Source organism: Mycetomoellerius zeteki, unplaced genomic scaffold, assembly GCF_001594055.1.
Source record: "Mycetomoellerius zeteki isolate Tzet28-1 unplaced genomic scaffold, Tzet1.0 scaffold308, whole genome shotgun sequence".
Classification (NCBI taxonomy): Eukaryota; Metazoa; Arthropoda; class Insecta; order Hymenoptera; family Formicidae; genus Mycetomoellerius; species Mycetomoellerius zeteki.
This window is the reverse complement of record NW_017257292.1, coordinates 299296-319715: the sequence shown is the minus strand read 5'-3', so window position 1 is coordinate 319715 and position 20420 is coordinate 299296. Positions and strand designations below refer to the sequence as shown.

General features: G+C 29.8%; 1 protein-coding gene across 4 annotated transcripts; it reads left to right on the top strand.

Annotated features, from left to right (window-relative positions):
* The first annotated feature begins 1546 nt into the window (after positions 1 to 1546).
* LOC108724536 (superoxide dismutase [Cu-Zn], chloroplastic) lies at positions 1547 to 20420 on the top strand. 4 transcript variants are annotated; one of them, XM_018450962.1, is made up of 6 exons: positions 1547 to 1633; positions 2199 to 2346; positions 16219 to 16305; positions 16939 to 17148; positions 17617 to 17867; positions 19974 to 20418. In XM_018450962.1, the coding sequence occupies exons 3-6, from the start codon at positions 16240 to 16242 to the stop codon at positions 20074 to 20076; spliced, it is 630 nt and encodes a 209-aa protein (XP_018306464.1). In that variant the 5' UTR covers positions 1547 to 1633; positions 2199 to 2346; positions 16219 to 16239; the 3' UTR covers positions 20077 to 20418. The 4 variants fall into 4 exon arrangements, with proteins under 4 accessions (XP_018306464.1, XP_018306465.1, XP_018306462.1 ...); XM_018450963.1 differs by lacking the exons at positions 1547 to 1633; positions 2199 to 2346 and adding an exon at positions 2466 to 2663; XM_018450960.1 differs by lacking the exons at positions 1547 to 1633; positions 2199 to 2346 and adding an exon at positions 11459 to 11557 and having other exon boundaries at positions 19974 to 20420.

Genomic DNA, 20420 nt, shown 5'->3' with positions numbered 1-20420 from the left:
GAAAAAAAATTTGCTAAATCTATTTATGTATTTGTTAAAATAGTAAGTACTTAGTAAATATTTACTTACATCTATTCAAACAAATATAATATAATATTTATTAAAATGCAGTATTTTTTTGTTAATAGGTATATGACAGCGCGAAGATAATTGTAATTGATCTCCGTAAAGCGATCATTAATATTTAAATAAAATTTGGTAACAAACAGTTAAGAATTGAACAATTAAAAATTAATAAAATAATGCATTAAGCTTTCATTAAGTTGATATTTTCACTGATAAATCTCAAGATATGGTTTCTATATAAATTCTAAAATGCTATTTATCATTATTATTAACTGTATTTGAAATAATATAAACAAATGAATTTGGTAAAGTAAAATTTGGTAATAAATAGTTAAAAATCGAATAATTAAAAATTAATAAAAATTGCAAGCCATCATTAAGTTGATGTTTGTCGATAAATCTCAAGATATAGATCCTATATAGATTCCTAACATACTATTTACGCAAGTTTCTCTTTATAATGTTAGAAATTAACACAATTACTCATAATTGCGTCACGATTGGCACAAATGCTTACTTTTTTCTACAACGTTGAGCTCAACGATAATAATACATAAACTTTATTTTCATTAGGAGATGGTAAAGACTTTCTACGATGAGATACTCATCTTTGCAACGTAGCGTCATTGCCGAAGTTTATCTTCGAAGATATTCCGCGATATGTGTTTTGAAGATTGATAACAACGTTGGAGAGTCGTACCTCGAACCGACCAAGATAATTTTTATCTTATAGCAGAAAAAATTCCGCAGGGACAAGGAGGCAAACCGTGAAGGTGTCATATCTTCATGACACCGATGTCTACGCCACTGTCACTTTATGAAAGTAATCGCGGTATCGGAGCAACGGTTTGTGTTTCACGTTGATTGACGAAGATTATTACGCAAGAGGACCTTGCCAATCATCCCGTTCGTTACTGGCGATGTTTAATTATCATCGTCGTTTGAATCAAATTGTCGATGTGTCAGTCAAATTTAACTCTCTCGCTAATTCACGTCGAGTTTCTATTTACTCAGAAAAATTTCAAGTTTTATTTTTATAAATTGTATTTAATACAAACTCGAAATTTTTGAAAGAGAAATAAGTTATTTTAATCAATCAATCTTCATAGTATTTAATGTGTGAATGGAATTCTTTTTTTAGAAAAAAAATGGCAGAGAAAGAATTAATTGTCTTATTTTCTGAATAATATCGTTTTCAGTTTATGAAGTTTATTTAAGTAGTTTATGAAGTGCGATTGGAGTGAAATTACCTCGTTTTCCTCAGAATGGGAAAATCTGGGTGAAACATTATAGACATGATTCGATCGGAGTGTAGTCTATAAACTATTGCACAAGGTCTGTGAAACCTTGGCGCCATAATGAGTGATGTTTTAGAAGAGGGGAGATAAGACAAGGTGTACACGTAGGTATGTACGAATGGTCTCCGTGGTCGACCAAGGAAGGCGAATGTCATAATTGCTTTCCGTAGGTTTCAGTTTCTTCTAACCGGTGCCACCGTCAACGCGTTGTTACATTTTTCCGTTTGTGCCGTTTAACTTGTTAATTAAACATTCATCATAATTGACTAGTGCGTTTAAATACTTTATATTTCGGGTACTGTGTATCATTTGTAACACATTTATGCAGTCTTAACTATAAGGATAAAGTATCACAGTTTATTACAATTTCTTAAGAAAAGCAGTAATAAAAGCAAAAAGCCTATCAAAATATTAAAATTATTATAAAAATAAATATTATTAAAACATTTAGGTACATTAATTTGTAGAGGTGTTTTATTCTTGTGTATATTTAATTTCTAAACTCTGAAAATAATTTTAAAAAATTTAAACTTTAAACACTGTCCTCTTTTAAATTTCATAACAGAAGGATGGAATTTTTCAAATATATTTGACTAAAGAAAAGGATAATTTACAAATAAAATGATTTATTTGTAGCGCGTAAATTTTTTATTTGACCTTCGAACTCTGTGAAAATTTGCGCCCGTTTTTCCCACAAAAAAAGCAGTAGATAAGAATGCGGAATGTTATCACAATATTGAATATTATCACAATAGGGGAAAACCGGACGAAAATTTCGTTTATCGCCTGTGCAAAAACATATGTATATTTACTTATTCTGCGTCGTTTTTCTAGGCAGTCTGTCGCCGTCGGTAGACCGCGATCGGAAGATTTTCACGGAATATTTCTCACGAATGACGAGTTGCCGTCCGGAGAGAAGATCGAGAGAATCTACCGGCAAGTCTAAGAGGGGATTCCTAAGGAGGGGTCGACGACCGATCAGGTACATGCGAACTCATCTCTGAAAAGGAACCGACTTAAAGTTGCTTAATCGCGATAACGGCTGCGGTGACGAGAGAGAAGCGGCTCTCTTCTCTCGTCAGTCCCTCGTGATTCGCGTCTCTCTTTCGTACTTGATTCTCCAAGTTTCTTCGTTGCAAGACGCAGTCGATGTTCGACGCTTTGAGACGCATGATCTACGCGAGTGTGCGTCGATAACGTGCGTCACATAGTGAAGAAATATCGAGGAAAAATAGTGTCGCGCTCGCAGCTGTCTGCAGCAGACAGTCTTAGTCACGTGGAAGTCAGAGTCTTAACAAGGTAAGGAAAAAAAGAATGCTCTCTCTCTCTCTGAATTATCGAATGATTTACATAAAAAAAAATTAAAACGATTGTAGATTTTATACGTATCTGTACATCACGTATTAAATTTAAACGTTAACTTTGGATTAGATTTGCTTATTTGTACTTTTTGCAAATATTAATAATATCGTATAATAAAATATTTATAATATCGTAAAGATATCAAATACTTTATAAAAACGAAAACGAGTCGTTAATATATTAATACATGGTGCAATTTTTGCATTGGATATACATTATTAACACGTGTACTTTTATAGACATGCGATTTTGACGTTGCAATGGAATTAAGTATTAATTGCACGTCATTAATATAGTCTTCGAGTTTAATTTAAAATTGTAATATCAGTAACAACAGTTCACTTGCGGTTTTTTTTAATAATATCTAAGCTTATGAAGCGAAGGATAAGAATATGAGCTCAAGGAGAACGGAATGAAATACGGTATGCACTTTTTTGCCTCATTTATTTTACATTTGCAATACAATCGATAAATACATCCACATTCTATTTAATTTATTAACTCATACTTTTTCACGCATAATTTAAATTGTTTTTCAAAATAATATTTTAAAATGTACTAAAATATTTACATTAAATCTTATCGTAACATTTTTGAATGCTTGTTGGAAATCAATTTCCAAACTACATCGTTCTTCTCATTGTCAGTATTTTATTCAATTATCTCTATTTGTCGTGAATATATTGGATTTACAAGGTAAGTCTCACGTTGGAAAACATGTCACGCGCATGTGCAGAAACGCGGCGATTATCTCGATGACTTATTTATTATGTGAAACACTCATTGTTAAGTAGTATATCGTGCACGTTACACTGCACTATAATACGATTGTTCCAGTGATAAAGAGGCTTCGTGCGCTTTAATAGAACATTTATACATACACCTGATTTAATATTTTTTAAAACGAATTTTTTAAATCTTTCCAGAAATATTTTCCAGTGCTTTGCAGCCTCCTAATCGATCTTTTTGTTGCAATAATACAAATGCAATATTTGATATTTTTTACTCTTGCATTTTAAGTGACTAAAAAATTCTAATAACTTAAATAATCTGAAATATTCGAGCAAAAAATAACTGGCGTAATTATATAATGTATTTTATATACAGGATGTCCCATTTTAAATAATGCATCAAGATTTCTCGAAAACTATGGTAAAAATGGTAAAAATTACGTAAAAATTTTTAGGGCAAAAATGAAAATAAGAGGAATAATCTCCAATGACTTTGATCTTGACAAATGTTATCCAGGACATGATCTTGAACAACATTTAAGAGGTTTTAGTCGTCGGACAACTTGCATAATGCTAATTCCGGCTGTAACTTTCGAGCTTTAGGTACCTGTAACTCGAAAAATACTTAATAAAAAAATATTTTATTATAGTGTTTTGAAAAGCTCTCGAGGTAAGCTGTAAGAAAATGTAATGAAAAATAGGGGATTCCATTTAAAAAAATCGACGTGACTTTGATCTGGCCTTGGCGACGCCATCCAATGTCGAATCAATGGTACCTTCTTATATCCCCCTCCGAACCATACAATTTTTGTTTGAAACATTTTTCCGTATCTACCATAGTTTTCGAGAAATCTTAATACATTATTTAAAATAGGATACCTTGTATATTAATATTATATAAAATATGAAAATCCCATATTACGATTTCTTCCTCAAAATATTTTAAGCGTGTATTTTTGTAATCCAACAGATTAGAAAAAAGTTAGAATATAACTGTAGGAATTCTGTCACGGTTAAACAAAATGTTAAAAATTCCTCGGTGAAGAATTTTATTCATCATCCGCATGCCGCGGAATAAAAATCATATCATAATCTTCGCGTCGAGCGGGCTTATCTGTTTTCTTCTTATTTTTTGATCTGCAACATGTCTAGTGCCGTTCCTGTGAGCGACAGCCACATTAACATTCGACGTCGACGTCGACGTTTTACGAAGTCCCGTACCTTTTTATTTCCCAACGTATCACGTCACGGCGTGGCGGCCGGAGTGAATATCTTGCGCTCGCGCCACGCTATTTCTGAGATCAAACTGGTTGTAATTGTTGAACGATTGCGTTCAACGATGAATACTCGCGCGCAATTTCTGATCAATTTTACAGACATTATATTACATCAATCAGAATATCCTGAGAATAAGTTCCCTATAATTGCGTGAGTATCGGAGCGAATGCCTCGAACGTTTCTTATGAGACATGTAAAATCTATAGGCGTAATTTACACTATGTAAAAATCCTTAAATGTAATTATTGTATCACGAAAATATTATATTATAAAAATCGATTTATTAATCACACTATTTAAATGCTGTTAATTTAGTCGAAGAACAAGTTTAAAAATGAATAATTTAATAATAAATACTACCTAATACTCAATATCTACACAAAAAAAATTCATAAATCATAATAATACGAATAGTTTAATAAAAATCAATAATTAAGTAGCAAATAAAGAACATTATTTAAATGTAACCCCGTTTCTTACAAGGTATGTAAAATCGACATAATTTATACGATGTAAACATTCCTAAATATAATTATTGTATTACAAAAATATTATAACAATTATATAATTCGCTCACACTGTTAAAGTCCTATTAATTTACTTCAAAAGCAGTTTAAAAAATTATATAAAAAAAGTTAAATAATAGAAATTAATATTAAATGCAAAGATTTATGACTGACTCATAACAAGAAAAATAGTTTAATATAAATCAATAAATAAATAGCAAATAAAGCATTTTTTTAAATTTAAACTTATATTCGAAGGATATTCTTCGATATTTTTTAATTATGTGTTTATTTTGTATTATTATACACTGAAAAAAAATTTACTATAATATATCTCAATAAATATTTCCTTGAATATTTGTAAGTAAATATTTATTGAATATTACTGAATGTTAATATTTATTTGATAGGAAGCATTAATTTGATTTAGCTATCATTTTTTTATTGATTTGTAAGTAAATATTTACTATAAGCAAATGTTTACTTACAAATATTTAAAGAAGTATTTATTAAAATACAGTAAATTTTTTTTCAATGTATGCTTTATTAAAACTTACGATTAAAGTGGCAATTCATCTACGGTGCATGAATGAAACATTGATATTTTTATTCTCTTGCAACTCGGCTTGATATAAAATCTAGTCAGAGCGAGCGACATTTCCCGATTTTCACGCTGCGGAAGCGCTATTAATTAAATTTTCTTTGCATATACATACTCTGTCGGAAATAATAATTACAAAGTTCCAATTGTGCGAAACGTTACTGCGTAGCCGGACTGCCAATCAGAGCTCTGCAAATGCAATATCCGGTTTCCTTTATAAAGAGAATCCAGGCACACAAAAGAGATTTCAATCCGAAGCACAATTATCCCCACTTCGTTGGGATGCGCTATAAACGTCCATCAATCTCGTTCGATTCACTTAAAAATACACCGCTCGATCGTTCGGATTTTTGTCGATACAATGATAAAACTGAAGCTCTTCGGAATAGTTCTGAAGCTCTTCGGAATAGTTCTGAAGCTCTTCATAATAGTTCTCTCCAATCGAACTTCAATAATAATATATTCTTCTCAAAATATGGTTGGAAAAATTTGACAAAGCAATGATTAATAAATAATTTTTAAAAACTATTTGAAGAGTTCGTGGGATACACTGAAATAAAAGATTGGCTGCTGCAGCAAATCAGATGGTAAAATATGGCATAACATTTTTAATTGGCTGTAACAGTCGATTTTTTGTTGCAGCAGCCAATTTTTGGTTACGTTAGCCTATCCACAATGTCAGTACAGGATTTCGGTAGTCTGACGCAACCAAAAATAGGCTGCTGCAATCAATTAAAAATGCTATGCCATATTCAGCCAATCTTTTCTTTCAGTGTATTTAGACGAGATAATGAAAAGTTAAAAGATTGCTGTCAAAATTTTCCTGATATCTTTACTATATTTTTTATTTAAAATGTTCATTGATTTATAATTATAAAATTTAATGCAATATTTTTCTAATACAATAATAATAATAATTATACGCTTCGAAGAAACTTTTGCAATTTTAAAATGAACACACTCTATTAAAAAATCTAAAGCTCATGTTTTTTCATTATGAAAACAATGGTATAAATTTCTACAAAATAGCAAAAATACAAACAACTGTTGTACTTTTTCAGTGTTTATAAGTTTAGCAAATTTAATGTAATAATTTTGTAATGTAATAGTTTATAACTATTTTGAAAAGATTATTGTCATTCTAATTTCGTTGAAAAATATTTATTATTGAGAAAACAGTGATATAACTGAGTAATGAAAGCTTCAACGGTCTAAATTGGATCTTATTGCTTAAATAATATTGTCAGTATGAACGTCGTGCGTTCGTACAATAAAGATAAAGTAAATTAAATTAAAATTTATAATATATACATATATTTAACTCTGTAAACTGCGCGCCAAAATCATTTTTAGTCTTTAAACGCAATTATAAGCCGAACTAGAATAGTAATATCATAAATTAAACTGACAAACAATTTAATAATATTGATGCTAATAAGCATCCTTAAAAAATGTAAACAATATGATGTTAATAAGTATCTTAAAAACTGTAAACAATGATGTAAATATAATAGCTGTAAATAAAATGATATAAGTTTCACAGCAAAAAATGTACGATGTTTATAAAAACGAAACAAAGGATTTTACTTATATAAAACTCGCCTGATATTTCACGTTGAAAAGTTTGGCGGAGTGCAAAACACAAACGTAAAAACAAGATAAGTTTTGCAAAATAATAGTGTGAAAAAAAATGAACAATTTCTGAAATGGCTTGGTTATGTCACAACGCCATTATATCGCGCGAGTAATCGCGACGGTGCGGACGAGGAGTTGTATCGGTTATAATAGGTTTTCACAAGAAAAAGAGAGTTGCGATGATCCAATTATTTCTGATAATAACCCGTGAATGACACATGTTTATTTTCAACATGATAATTATGCGACAATGAACATTACTCTGTTTATGCTATGGCATCGACTTTGAGTTCACCTCAATTTAGGTAACATTAATGATAAATTGTTCAAGGGGGATGTGAGTACGCGTTTTGAATTAGAAAGAAAGTAAAGTGTCATATCTTTAGCTCAAAATTATATATACTGTATTTAAAAAAAAATGACAATTATAATATTCGACAAAATAAAGTTTCAGCTTTAAGAACCTATTTTTTAAATTGCAGTACGATAATTTTTAACAGAGTTATGAGCAATTTGTGTTATTTTTCCACTAAGAAATGTTGAAAAAAAAATTTAATATAAAATCTTTAAATAACATAATTACATTGTGTTAAATTAATGTATCAAAAGATTCACTCAAATGTATCAAAAGATTCACAAACTTACAAAGAAAACTTACAACTTAACAAGAACATAAGTGGACCGTTTCCAATACAAGTACACAATTTTTTACTGTGTATAAATATAATAATATGAATATGAAATAATTATGTATAAATTTATTATTATATATGAATTTTTGACACTATGTATTTTGTTATATGATTGTAATTGTACATAGGTATTCTAAATTTCAATTATTGAGACAACATCTCGATATAATATCTATTCAAGAATAATTTAAGATAGTCTGATGAACATTGTTTCACTAATTTAAATTTAGAATATGTATAATTACAACAAATAAACACTCATAAAGGAAATATTTAAAGGAAATATTTCTAAGATATTAAAATGTTTTGTTTTTGTCCTCGTTTTTTGAACAGAAAAATGTTTTAGTTTCAAACGTTTTCAATAAACAATACACTATGTGTTTGAATTTAAAACACAAGCGTTTAATATTGAAATATCTTTTATTATTAAACGTTTAGGAAAATATTCACAAAAGGTCAGTACCTTTAAAAATCAATGACCTTGACATATGTTGTCAAGTTCATGACCCTGAATAACCTCCAACAAGTTTTAGCCGTCGCTCGTACTAACCTTTTGTGAATATTTACCAACATTTATTTTGTAGAGCTACTTTAAACATAAATATTTTAAACACTGCACTTTTTACACATAAAAAGTGTACACATAAAAAGCATCAATTATTTTCGTAAAGTATTATTTATGTTAACAAAGGCATAGAATATTTACTTAATTCTGAAAATCGGAGAACGGTATAAAATATCTTTCGAATAATTATTATTACGGAAGTGTATATCCATGGCCATAGCCATTTATTGTTAGTCATTGTACTACATTTTGGTTTTTATAGCTATTTTTATACAGAAATCTTTTGGATGAATGCAAAAAACTGAATACTAGAACAATAATACAGCGTCATCAAATATTCCAAAAAAGTATATCCGAGTAAAAAAACTTTTAAGGCCGAAGTAAAAAGAAACTTTTTACTGAGTTTTTAATTAAAAGTTTTTACATATGTGAGTGAAAAATATTTCGGTCAAGGCGATTCTTCGTGCCTAATAATATTTCTTATGTATATATATTTATACATTATACATTTCCAGTTCAAGCTAATTGTGCGCCGGCAAATTTGTCGGTCTTGAAACACAGTCCTAAATTGAAGTCGGAGTAAAAACACAATCACAATTAAATTGACAAGCAATTTTAATAATATTGATGCTTATAGTCATCTTAAATCTTAATAATTTGATTATTAAGCGAGGTAATATTTTTCGCAATAAAATTATCTTGGCCGGGAGTCGAACCTGGATCTCTCGTATTCCGTGCAAGCATCCTCACTGTTTAACTACCAAAGCAAGTTTCTAGTTTTTTTTCGATTACTTTCGTTTCTAGTTACTGTGTTCCCGTTATGTGGTGTTTAAATATATATATTAAAATAAAGTATAATTAAAAAAATACTATGTCCCTATATTAAGTAAACAGAAGAACAGTATTAAAATAAAGTCTATAATTATTTCAAACACTTTGTAAGCGACTCATATAAACAATATTTAATGAATGTGTAAATGAATAAGACGTCCATTTATTGCCGAGCTCAGCAGACAGATTTTACGTGTGAAAACGGCAGGTTTAATGTTCGGTGAAGTTTCTTCGCGAGTGTTAACAAGTCGCTAATGATGCTAATTTTGCTCTCACGACGACAAGTTTCGTGTGCGTTCGTTGGTGACACACTTACTGCAGTTGGTTACTTGAACAAATTCAAGAGCTCCGATCATGAATATCTAACATCCTTTTCACTATTATCCTATTAATCTAAATGGTACCTATATTGTGCCGTGTGGCGCATTGCTAGCTTCCTAATAACAGTCAGCTCTAATCAAAACTAAGCTGCTAACGTCCAAGTCAATAAACACATCCGAATTTACGTGGATTTGCGCGATTATTAATTAAATGAGTTGTTCCTACGTAAAGTTCCTATCTCATTTTTTTTTATAATGAAAAATATAAAAAAACATTTTTTGTTTGTGTTAAAATCGATCCTTGTTAAAATTTTTGTGTCGAATTTTTAATATATTTGAGTGTAAACTTAACATAATGTGATTGTATTATTTGAACATTTTGTATTAAATGAATATTTTCGTTTAATAATCAATATTAAAGTTAAAATAACACAATTTATGTGAAAATAAATAATTAAATATGATGTATTCTTTAAAACGTAATTTTTAAGATAAATGAATAAAATGTGTTAATTTAACATATTATAAATGTTAATTTTACTGGAACGTGTTAATTTAACATATTATTATAAATTAATTATTATAATTATTATAATTATTATAAATTAATTTTACTAAAGAAATGTGGTTTTAGAATTTGCTTACAAATTATACCAGTGTTATTCTTTTATGTTAATTTTTTACATAATGTTTGTGTTACAATTTCCAATAAAAATTTTACAATTATTTATGAGACTTCCGTGATAATCATCTTAAAGATATTTTATAGAATGATCGATATTTTATGACATATTCATTTTTCTTTGCTAAGTATTTTGATCTTTATTAGGCATTGATCCAAATGTGCCAGATAGTTTCAATATCTTATATTTACACGGTAAAAAAACATTGTATATTTATGTTGAAAACAGTCTACTTATGTTCTTGTTAATCACTTATATCGAATTTAACATATTCGAGTATTAATTTAATATGATTATATGTTATTTAAAGATTTTGTGTTAAACTGATTATCATCAGTTAAATTAATTAGTTTCTATAAATTTAAATTTATAAAATGTTAAATTAACACATTTTATTTATTTATCTTAGAATTTACGTTTTAAAAAGTGTATTATTTATGTATTATTTACTCATTTATAAATTGTATTCTTTTAATACCAAGAAATGTTGAATATCATTTAATACAAAATATTCAAATGACAGATTATGTTAACACTCGGATATACTAAAAATTCAACATAAATTTTAACAAGGATTCGAGTAGACTATTTTTTGTAGACTGACACAAGTACACAATGTTTTTTACTGTATATTTGCGGCTGATAATTATGTTGCTGTGGAATTATCCTTTCGTTTTATAACATCAATTGTGCAGCTGCATTTGATGCGCTGAATCATACCGTGCCGGTGAAAGAAGCCAGCACGGGGTCTAGCGGAGGGTCCAGAATCTTCCGTTATCTTCGACGGTCATCCGGTCGCCGGTGTCGTCGGTGCATGATCATTTACGAGATGCTCGTTCGCGACTGATTTGTCTGCCCTACGGGTGGGGGATCGCACGGGGGTACCGTGCCGATATAAGCGGAACATGGGCCCAGCATCCGCAGTCAGCCAGTCAGTCATTCAGTCATTCGGTCATTCAGTGCCCGGTAAAATAGTGCCCGCCCGCCCGGTAGGTTCCTTTCACTTTTCGTGTGCATGCTCCTGTGTCGGCCGCCGCATTATCACGCTTCGAAGTTCCATGTCCGCGATGTACATATCGTTGCGTAATTCGATTTATTACGCGAACGAATGATACGAATTGCCACGTAAGAGCCTTTGGTTGTAACAATTCGAAATTTGATCGGTTTCTTCGTCTTATCTCTTTCTCGGGTTTATCTTGTGATATATGACCTCGCAAGTTTCCGAAATTCGATGTCAGGGCATGCAGCTAAATCGTTTGGAGCTCGATTCGATATTTATTTTTTGTTTTGTTTTTAACGTGAAATTCCAAAAACTTGAATTAGCGTGAACGATCAATTGTTAAAACGAAACTCGAGTTGTAATTATTATCGCAGTGTCGATAATGCAAATCGATATGGAACATTTGATAGATAAAATATGGGCGATTCGAATAATCTCCATATTGGTGGAGAATTTTTCGGAAATTATGATTATACATATACGTACTGTAGCGAATCGAGGATACTAAATATAGTGCGTTATTATCGGAAATGCAAAACTACAGTGCAAAGCCATCGCACATATCTGACAGAAATAGTCCGCGAGCGTAACATGTTAATCCATAACATCGATATCTATAACGCGGTGTAGAGATACGCTAATGTTAAATTCAGTAATTATATGGTCAATTACGCGGTTTATTGGGGTTTAATAATTGAGTAAGATAACAACTCAAATTAAATTTTCACAAGCTCTTAATTAGTTGTAACATTTTTAATCAACATAAATTTTGCGATCAATCGTGGAAGAAAATAAGAGAAAATAGAAGAATATACTCATATATTGTTTGTAAATCTTTTCCGTAAACTTCTATTCCTTTATCACTTCTCTATTAATATCAAATACAAAAATTATGAAATATGTAATTATATAAAATCATAATATATTATAAAAATTGTAATGTACCTATAAGAACCATAATTTTCAAATTCTTCAAAGTAAAATTTGTTTCGAATTTTTTCGAGTGGATTAATATTTTGTTTTCAAATATTCTGTATTGTTTAAATTTGAAAAGCTTAAAACTTCTTAATTATCTTTTTAGTACTTTTTTTTATTAAGAATTTGAAAATTATAAAATATGTTTCTATTCATATAAAATTAGGAAATATTATAGAAACTATGACGTATAAAAGTGAACTATTACTTTCGAATTCTCGAAAGCAAATTTTATTTCGAATTTTTTCAAGTCGTGGATTAATATTTTATTCTCAAGTCTTTTGAATCTTTTAAATTTGATGTGCTTAAACATCTGTTCAGATTGTGTACATTATTTAAATCCTGTTTTGAAATTACGCTGTAAAGACTTTTCAACTTAGAACGTTTAATTCTGGGAAATGTGAGAATGTAACAAGGCGTTCGCTATAAGTCCTGATTAATCTAACACAATAATGAAAGCGGCCGATGGACATGTCGGAGTGTACATGACGTGTAAAGCCGGTCTCACGCTAGAAATGGAAATACATCGCCGGCATGTATACATATACTCAATATACATATACCAGACCTGCTTGGTGTCCGTAAAACGCGTCATCAATTCGCGCGGTGTTTACGTTAAAACGCATGAATAACGCTGATCGATGAAATCGCGCAGGTGTTGTGAACGAACACCTTTCGTCATGAATCGATATTTCCTCGGAAGCTCTTTGCTGCCGCATTTCCTGAGTTCACGATGCTTTTATCCACCTCTAGGGGTATCCGGTCACGGAAAAATTCCACGATCACACGTACTACTGAATTGACTCGTACTTGCACCGGACTGAGCGTTGAGCTCCTTGGACCGTGAATTTTCCAACCAGCGCGCGACGTTCACATGCACACATTCCATAAAGAGAGCGCTAGCGAATTGAAATAATTATTTTTCCGTAATAAAATATAAATGTTGAGATAAATAAAATTTAAAATAATACAGAAACAAAGATTTAATAAATATTTAAATTAGGATTAATTTGAATTAAAATTCAAACAATAGAATTCAAGACTTGAGCTAAACCAAATTAGATTTTAATGTTATAATTAAGTAGGAAACACTAATTTAAAAAAGTTATACTAAATAATGGAAATGTTACAACAATATAAAATATGACAAACATTTCGATCGTTATTGAGCCATTTTCAATGTCATACGATAAAAGATAAAAACACAGTGTGTGTATAATTATAGTATGGCTATAAATAATAAATTTCTCACAATAATTGTTGCGATGGTTTCGAAACGATAGTTTTAAAATGATAACAACTAAGAAAATAATACATCTCGAAATTGATAGAAAATCTATTCTATTTTATAAAATACTCTCAAGAATCGAAGTACTAGCGTCTTATGCTAATAACATTGACGAGAATCTTTCCAATAAATGTACACTTATCGAAGCAAAGAAAATCGTAGGTAAGGTAACGAGAAAGGTGAAGTATGATAAAATTGGTAAAATACCTGGAGTGCTTGTATATTTTATAAAATGTGAGTGAAATAATGGCGAGGAGAAAAGTGTTCTTACTGACGCCAATCATATCGAAATTGACAAGAAAATCTTGAATAAACTTGCGCTCGTATTTCATAAAGACTGCGTGAGAAGAAACATGTAAACTGATAACAATTTGAAACGTCAGGAATTTTATGTATACTAACAAGGAAAGTTATATTTTTCTGACAAAGTGATGTAAGGAAAAATTATCATTTTTTTTCTTATAACACTTTCCTTATTAATACATAAAATAATATACCATAAAATAGTATACACTGAAAAAAATTTACTCTAAATCTTAACATATATTTCTTTGAATAGTACTTTAAGTAAACATTTATTTACGGTACTATTCAAAGAAATATATATTAAGACTTAGTAATTTTTTTTTACCGTGAATAAATATTTGCTCAATAAAAAAGATAAATAGTTAAATTAAATTAGTGATTCTTGTATCAAATAAATATACGTTTATCTTAATAAATATTTACTAAAAATTATTGAAATGAATATTAAAATTTAGTATTTTTTTCAATATAGTTTTTCAATACAGAATATATATGTTCAGTTATCGCATTACCTTTTAAAAACGTGTTCCTGAAACAATTTTTGGTTTTGTGATTCGAGAATTTTAGTCGCTACTAATTAAAAAAATATTATAGCCTTAACATTTTCGTATTAGGCTTTTCGACTTAAAATTATCATAAGAACGTGTTCTTAAAGGTAATGCAGTAGTTGCAGGATACCTTTTATACATAGATATTTCATGAATGCAATGTAGGATCATTAGTAAAATGAAGAGGGACATTGATAAAGAACAATAATATAAATATTCTCTTTCAACGAGGTAATGATGTAGTAGCAAGAAGGAAAGTTATATTGAAATTAAGTATATAATAGATAAGAACCTAGAATATCTGATGATTCTGCATCAGTCGACGTGATAATGTCACCTTATACAGCTTTACATAAATTTACATAATTTTGTGAACCTTGAATTTTGTGTAAGCTGCATGCTTACGCACAAGTCACATAAAAATAAATTCTGTATTGATTAATAATTATTCTGAATAATATTTAATGACACAAATTACGTTAAATTCTTAATACATTTTACATAAAACTACATAAAATTATTAATATCTGTATAAAAATTTTAGATATTTATAATAACTCTATATTTAGCGCGACATCAACATGCGATTCGTAGCTGCTGTTCGGAAATAAAATTACATAATCTTGTTAATTAACCGCGGGCAAAAAACTCATGCCATTAGAACGTAGTTCGTGTATATCGCGAAGGTCGTCTAAGCTAAACTAATATTAAAAAATAGATTGTACATATGTATATATCTTACTATGTGTAATAGGGGAAAATAAATCGCTCGCTAGTTTGATATGATTGACTGTTTGCAACGTATCTCAATAATATAAAGTGGCTTCACCTTCACCTCGACTAATCAACGTACTCATCCATGTACATCACCTTTCGTAGAAATTATATAAAAGACCCGCTTTCCTAAATCAAGCGACGATCGCACTTCAAGGACTGCGTAGCGCGGATTATCGATTAGTCCTTTTCGCGCGTACAAGGCTACTGTTAATATTAAACGGTTCATCTGATCAGCGCGGCTTTTAGATCGATTAAATTATACTTGTGTACGTGAGGCATGCAAATAGACCTTGATCGAAAATTTTACTAATATTTCTTTATTGGATAGTTCATAATCTATTATTTAATTACCTAAATACAATTATTTTTGATATTGTTTGAGTATCTTTCTTTTTTTACGAATTTAGAATCATACGTTTGCTATAACAAAAAATACTGCATTTTTTATTAAAATTTTGTTATAAGAAAATATGCACCTCGTAAAAAAGTTACATGAAATATTGTAACGTATTTTTTAAAATGTATATTTCTTTATATCTCTTACGCTACTTTACGCGTTGAGAAATAAGGAAATATTTTTCTACTTCTTTAAATTTACAAATTATTGCAACAATTGCATCTAGTAATTGCTCTTCTAAAAATAGCGACAATTTCAGATAAAACATGTGCACGCAGCAAGAAAATATTACATGTATACATATATTACATGCTATATAGTTTTGATATATCGTTAGTTTTTTGTTATTCTAATTACAGCTCAAAGCCCAACTACGTACGATGAATCGAATGGTTGCGTTACTAGTGGCAGCTATAATTGCTGTTACTGCTACACATGCAGAAGAGGTACGTACAATAATCCGAATATTGCATATATTAATCCATTTCCGTAATAATAAATAAATCATCAATTTTCCAACGCATTATAATGTATGACGAATTATTATCGTGACAAGCGTTGATTATAATTGGTAATATGACATAGTTTCATACAAATTGGATAGCAGTCATTATGTGATATTCGTGCATGGTGATTATAATGCAACGAATAAACCGGAGAATATATAAGTGCGCTCTTAAAGTCAAAAATTTCATCTTTGAATCCCTTAATTAATGTAAAGCTTAAAGAAGAACATTTTGAGAATATATTGAAATTTATAATTAATTTGATCAGAAAAAAATATCATTTGACTATTTTGTTTTCTTATTCCAATAGTATTTTCGCTCAATTTTTAATTCTTAAAATACTTAGGTAATATTAAAAATAAAAAAAAATAAAATTATGATATAAAAAATTAAGGATCTAAGGAAAAGTTAATTGAATTCAAAGATTGAAAGTCTTTAAAAGATGATATTTAATTAACTCCTTCTTAAAAAAAAGAAATTTTGTTTTCGTTGGGTAAAACTGCTATTTTTCGAAAGCACTACAAGCTGTTACTGTTAGTAAATATATTAATAGTATCAAATCGATTCAATTAGGAATTGGTGGCGGTCGTCCATCTAACATCATTTTCCTCGAGAAATGTCACGGGTAACTTGAAGATTGTTCAAACTCCCTTGAATGGACCTGTTACTATCACTGGTAAGATCTCCGGACTCACAGAAGGGCCACACGGTTTCCATGTGCACGAAAAGGGAAATTTGAGTGAGGGTTGCAAATCCACGGGAGCACACTTCAACCCCGAGAACGTGAGCTCCTCTACAGCAGCCTACCTTATATAATTTTTTTGTTAATTGCGATGCATAATAATTAATTTAGAATTAATTAGTTACTACAGTTTTGACCACAAGCATAAAGCACTTTCAATTTATTGAATTTTCTTAGGAAATGCAGTAATGAAAGGAGGACTAACAAAATATTAAGATTGTTATAATAATAAATATTATTTTTCAATAAAATTATTTTTTAATTTATTTTTCGTTAGATATAGAATGTTTATATCAATTTATGGAGATGTTTTATACTTAAGGTCAAGACTTCTTTTTTCTTCTTATTTTATATTGTATAACCTTTTGAAAAATTTTCACTTTTAATAAATTTCTATCTCTCGTCGTTCTTATTTTATAATAAAGTTCTCTGTTTTTTAGCTTCTCTGCTTTATGATAGTTTTTCAGTAATACTACTTTTTTAACTACTTCGTGCTATTAACTTGTTAGAACACTCACGGCGCCCCGGAAGACACTGTCAGACATGTCGGCGATCTAGGAAATATCATGGCCAATTCTGAGGGAGAAGCGATAATAAATATCACTGACAATATCATCTCGCTGAGAGGATCGAATAGCATCGTGGGACGGTCCATAGTTGTACATTCCGACGAGGATGATCTTGGCAAGGGCAATCATTCTCTTTCTTTGACAACCGGAAATTCTGGCGATCGTTGGGCCTGCGGTATCATTGGCATCGAGTAGGTTATCGTTTCACGGATACGTTTCTATTATTTTTTTTGTGCTTTGTGCTATTAAATTTCATTTTATAATTTTTTATATTGACGTATTTTCTTCATATAATATAAAGCTTACAATCTTTAATTCTCATGTAGCATCTGTCATTTATGATACAATAATTTTCAAATTTCCGATAAAAACATATTAAAATGTTTTAATTATAAACATATTAAGACGTTTTATTTGCTTACTGCTTATTTGTCGCTAAATTCTTACATGTTCCAACTTTGTTGTGTAAGTAAATGTTAAATAAAAATATTACTATGGATAATAGTGAAAAATATATGTATATATATATATTTAGTGTAGTAAAAACTCTTCTAATATCTAACTAGAAATTGAGATTGACATTAGATTGGCGTTTGACCTACCAAAGCAAAGTTTATTTATTTAATATTGGTTTTCTTTCTTTTGATTGATTAAATTCCAATATAATCTCAATCTCGATCTGTAGATATGGGTATATTAGATATCTAGATATGACGTTTGTAGTATATATTTTATAACATTTTATGAAAGTAATATTTCTATAATTATATTATTATAATTATGATATTAACATTATTTGTACACAATTACACACAATAATCCTAATATCTTTTCACGAGAAAAATAAAGTTAAACAGTCGCACCTTACTGTGTTCTGCACATTACAGAAAAATCTGAGGTACTTCGAAAGAAAATGTCAACGGTCAACGGAGGAGAAACAAAAAAGGATCAATAACCACCCGTAGATTTGATTAAGAATTTATATAAAATTGATTCAATATTGTTTATATAAAATTGACTCAATATTGTTTAAACGTTACTTTCGATGTGATTCTTCCTTTATGAAATGACTTGTTGTATTTTATATGATTTGTAAAAGAATTTTGTCGTTTGTAATAAACTGAGAAATAGATGTAGAATTAGTAGGAACGATGACACGTGCGCTATGTAAATGTGTTGTAACTTTTTCTCTGTCTGTTCATTCATAGCGTATCTATCTTCTGTACGTAAATTGTTGATGATACTTTAACAAATGTTTCGTTCCTCTGTGTTATTTCCCTAATATATCCCCTTTTGTTCTATCCAATCGCTTTTTTGATAAGGAAAATATCAATAATATATTTTTAAAAATATATACTATGCTATTAAGCGCAATATGAGAATTCTCTATAAAAAGCCTCTATAAATTATTTCACGATCACACACGTTTAGATCTAAATGATATGCGCATTATATACTTTTGTATAGTTAAGAGAGAAGCCGATTAATCTGCATTTTTCTTGGACTATGTTTCCACGCTAATAAAGTGGCGCCGTGATAATACTTTGATAATTTATGAGCTTCCTCTGTAAAATGCTAATAAAGTCTAGAAAGTTAATATCATCGTTTTCCATAACGATTATTCAAAAGTAATATCTGAACAATCGTATAATAAATATCATAAATGTCGCAACTTATATTAATCGCAAAAGTTACTAATATATTTTCTCTCTCTCAGAATACGGTAAAAGATTTACAATAAAAATATATAATTATTAGAAACGAAATATAAATTTTTTAAAATAATTTTTTAATAAACTGAATTTTTAAGCATCACGATATTTAACACGATATTTAAAGTCTTAGCCTAGAGTCTCAATTGCACCGATGTTTTTAACACATTTTATGCTTACTTTTTTGTGTCGTTGCCAATATATTTGTTGTTTGAGTAATACCAATAAATATTAATGCTTTCAAGAATGTTTGCAATATTTATTCTGCTTGCCACTACCGTAACACAATCGCAATACGATTCATATACAATTTGCAATTCAGATTTATGCAATGTGTTGAAATGTAGTACGTATTTCATTTAAAAGTAGCTACAGATATCGGATCTCACCGTGCATTATTGCATTTTGCACGTAATTAGATACGCGGCGATTGCACACACACAAAAGTTCGCGGCGTAAAATTGCGTTGCTCTATGAATTTTTCGATTATCGGAAATGCCGGTAATAACGTCGTGCACTTTGCTTAATGTTGCGCAATTCAATTGAGAGTACAATTATCGATTTCTTCAATGTTGTTGCTTCTAGGTCGTCGTACGGCAAGTGGAATTCTGGCTCATTTACTATGCCGAGCGTATCGATCCTTGTGATATTCTTCCTCATCGCAGTACATCAACACCTCAAGTTCTAACGATCCCATGGGAGCTTCAAGTAATTCCGTGTCTTGTTCGAAGATAAGTAAATTACATTTGCATCTTGAGCTCACAAACGGCGAAAGCTGCGACCATCGATTATTCTTCAACAATATCAGCAGTAACAAAATTTTAACTACCACTACGGAACGTCGCAGAGTAGCGTTATGTTAGCAATCGTTAATTATTTTGACGTAAATGTGACTTATCGGCTGATTACTATAAATTTCATTGCAATAAACCGACGAGTAGTTCGATTTTTTACCGGTGAACATCAGACTATATCAGATTGATATATTGAAAAATCGTTTAATTTAACTAATGAATAAACAACAAAAATTTT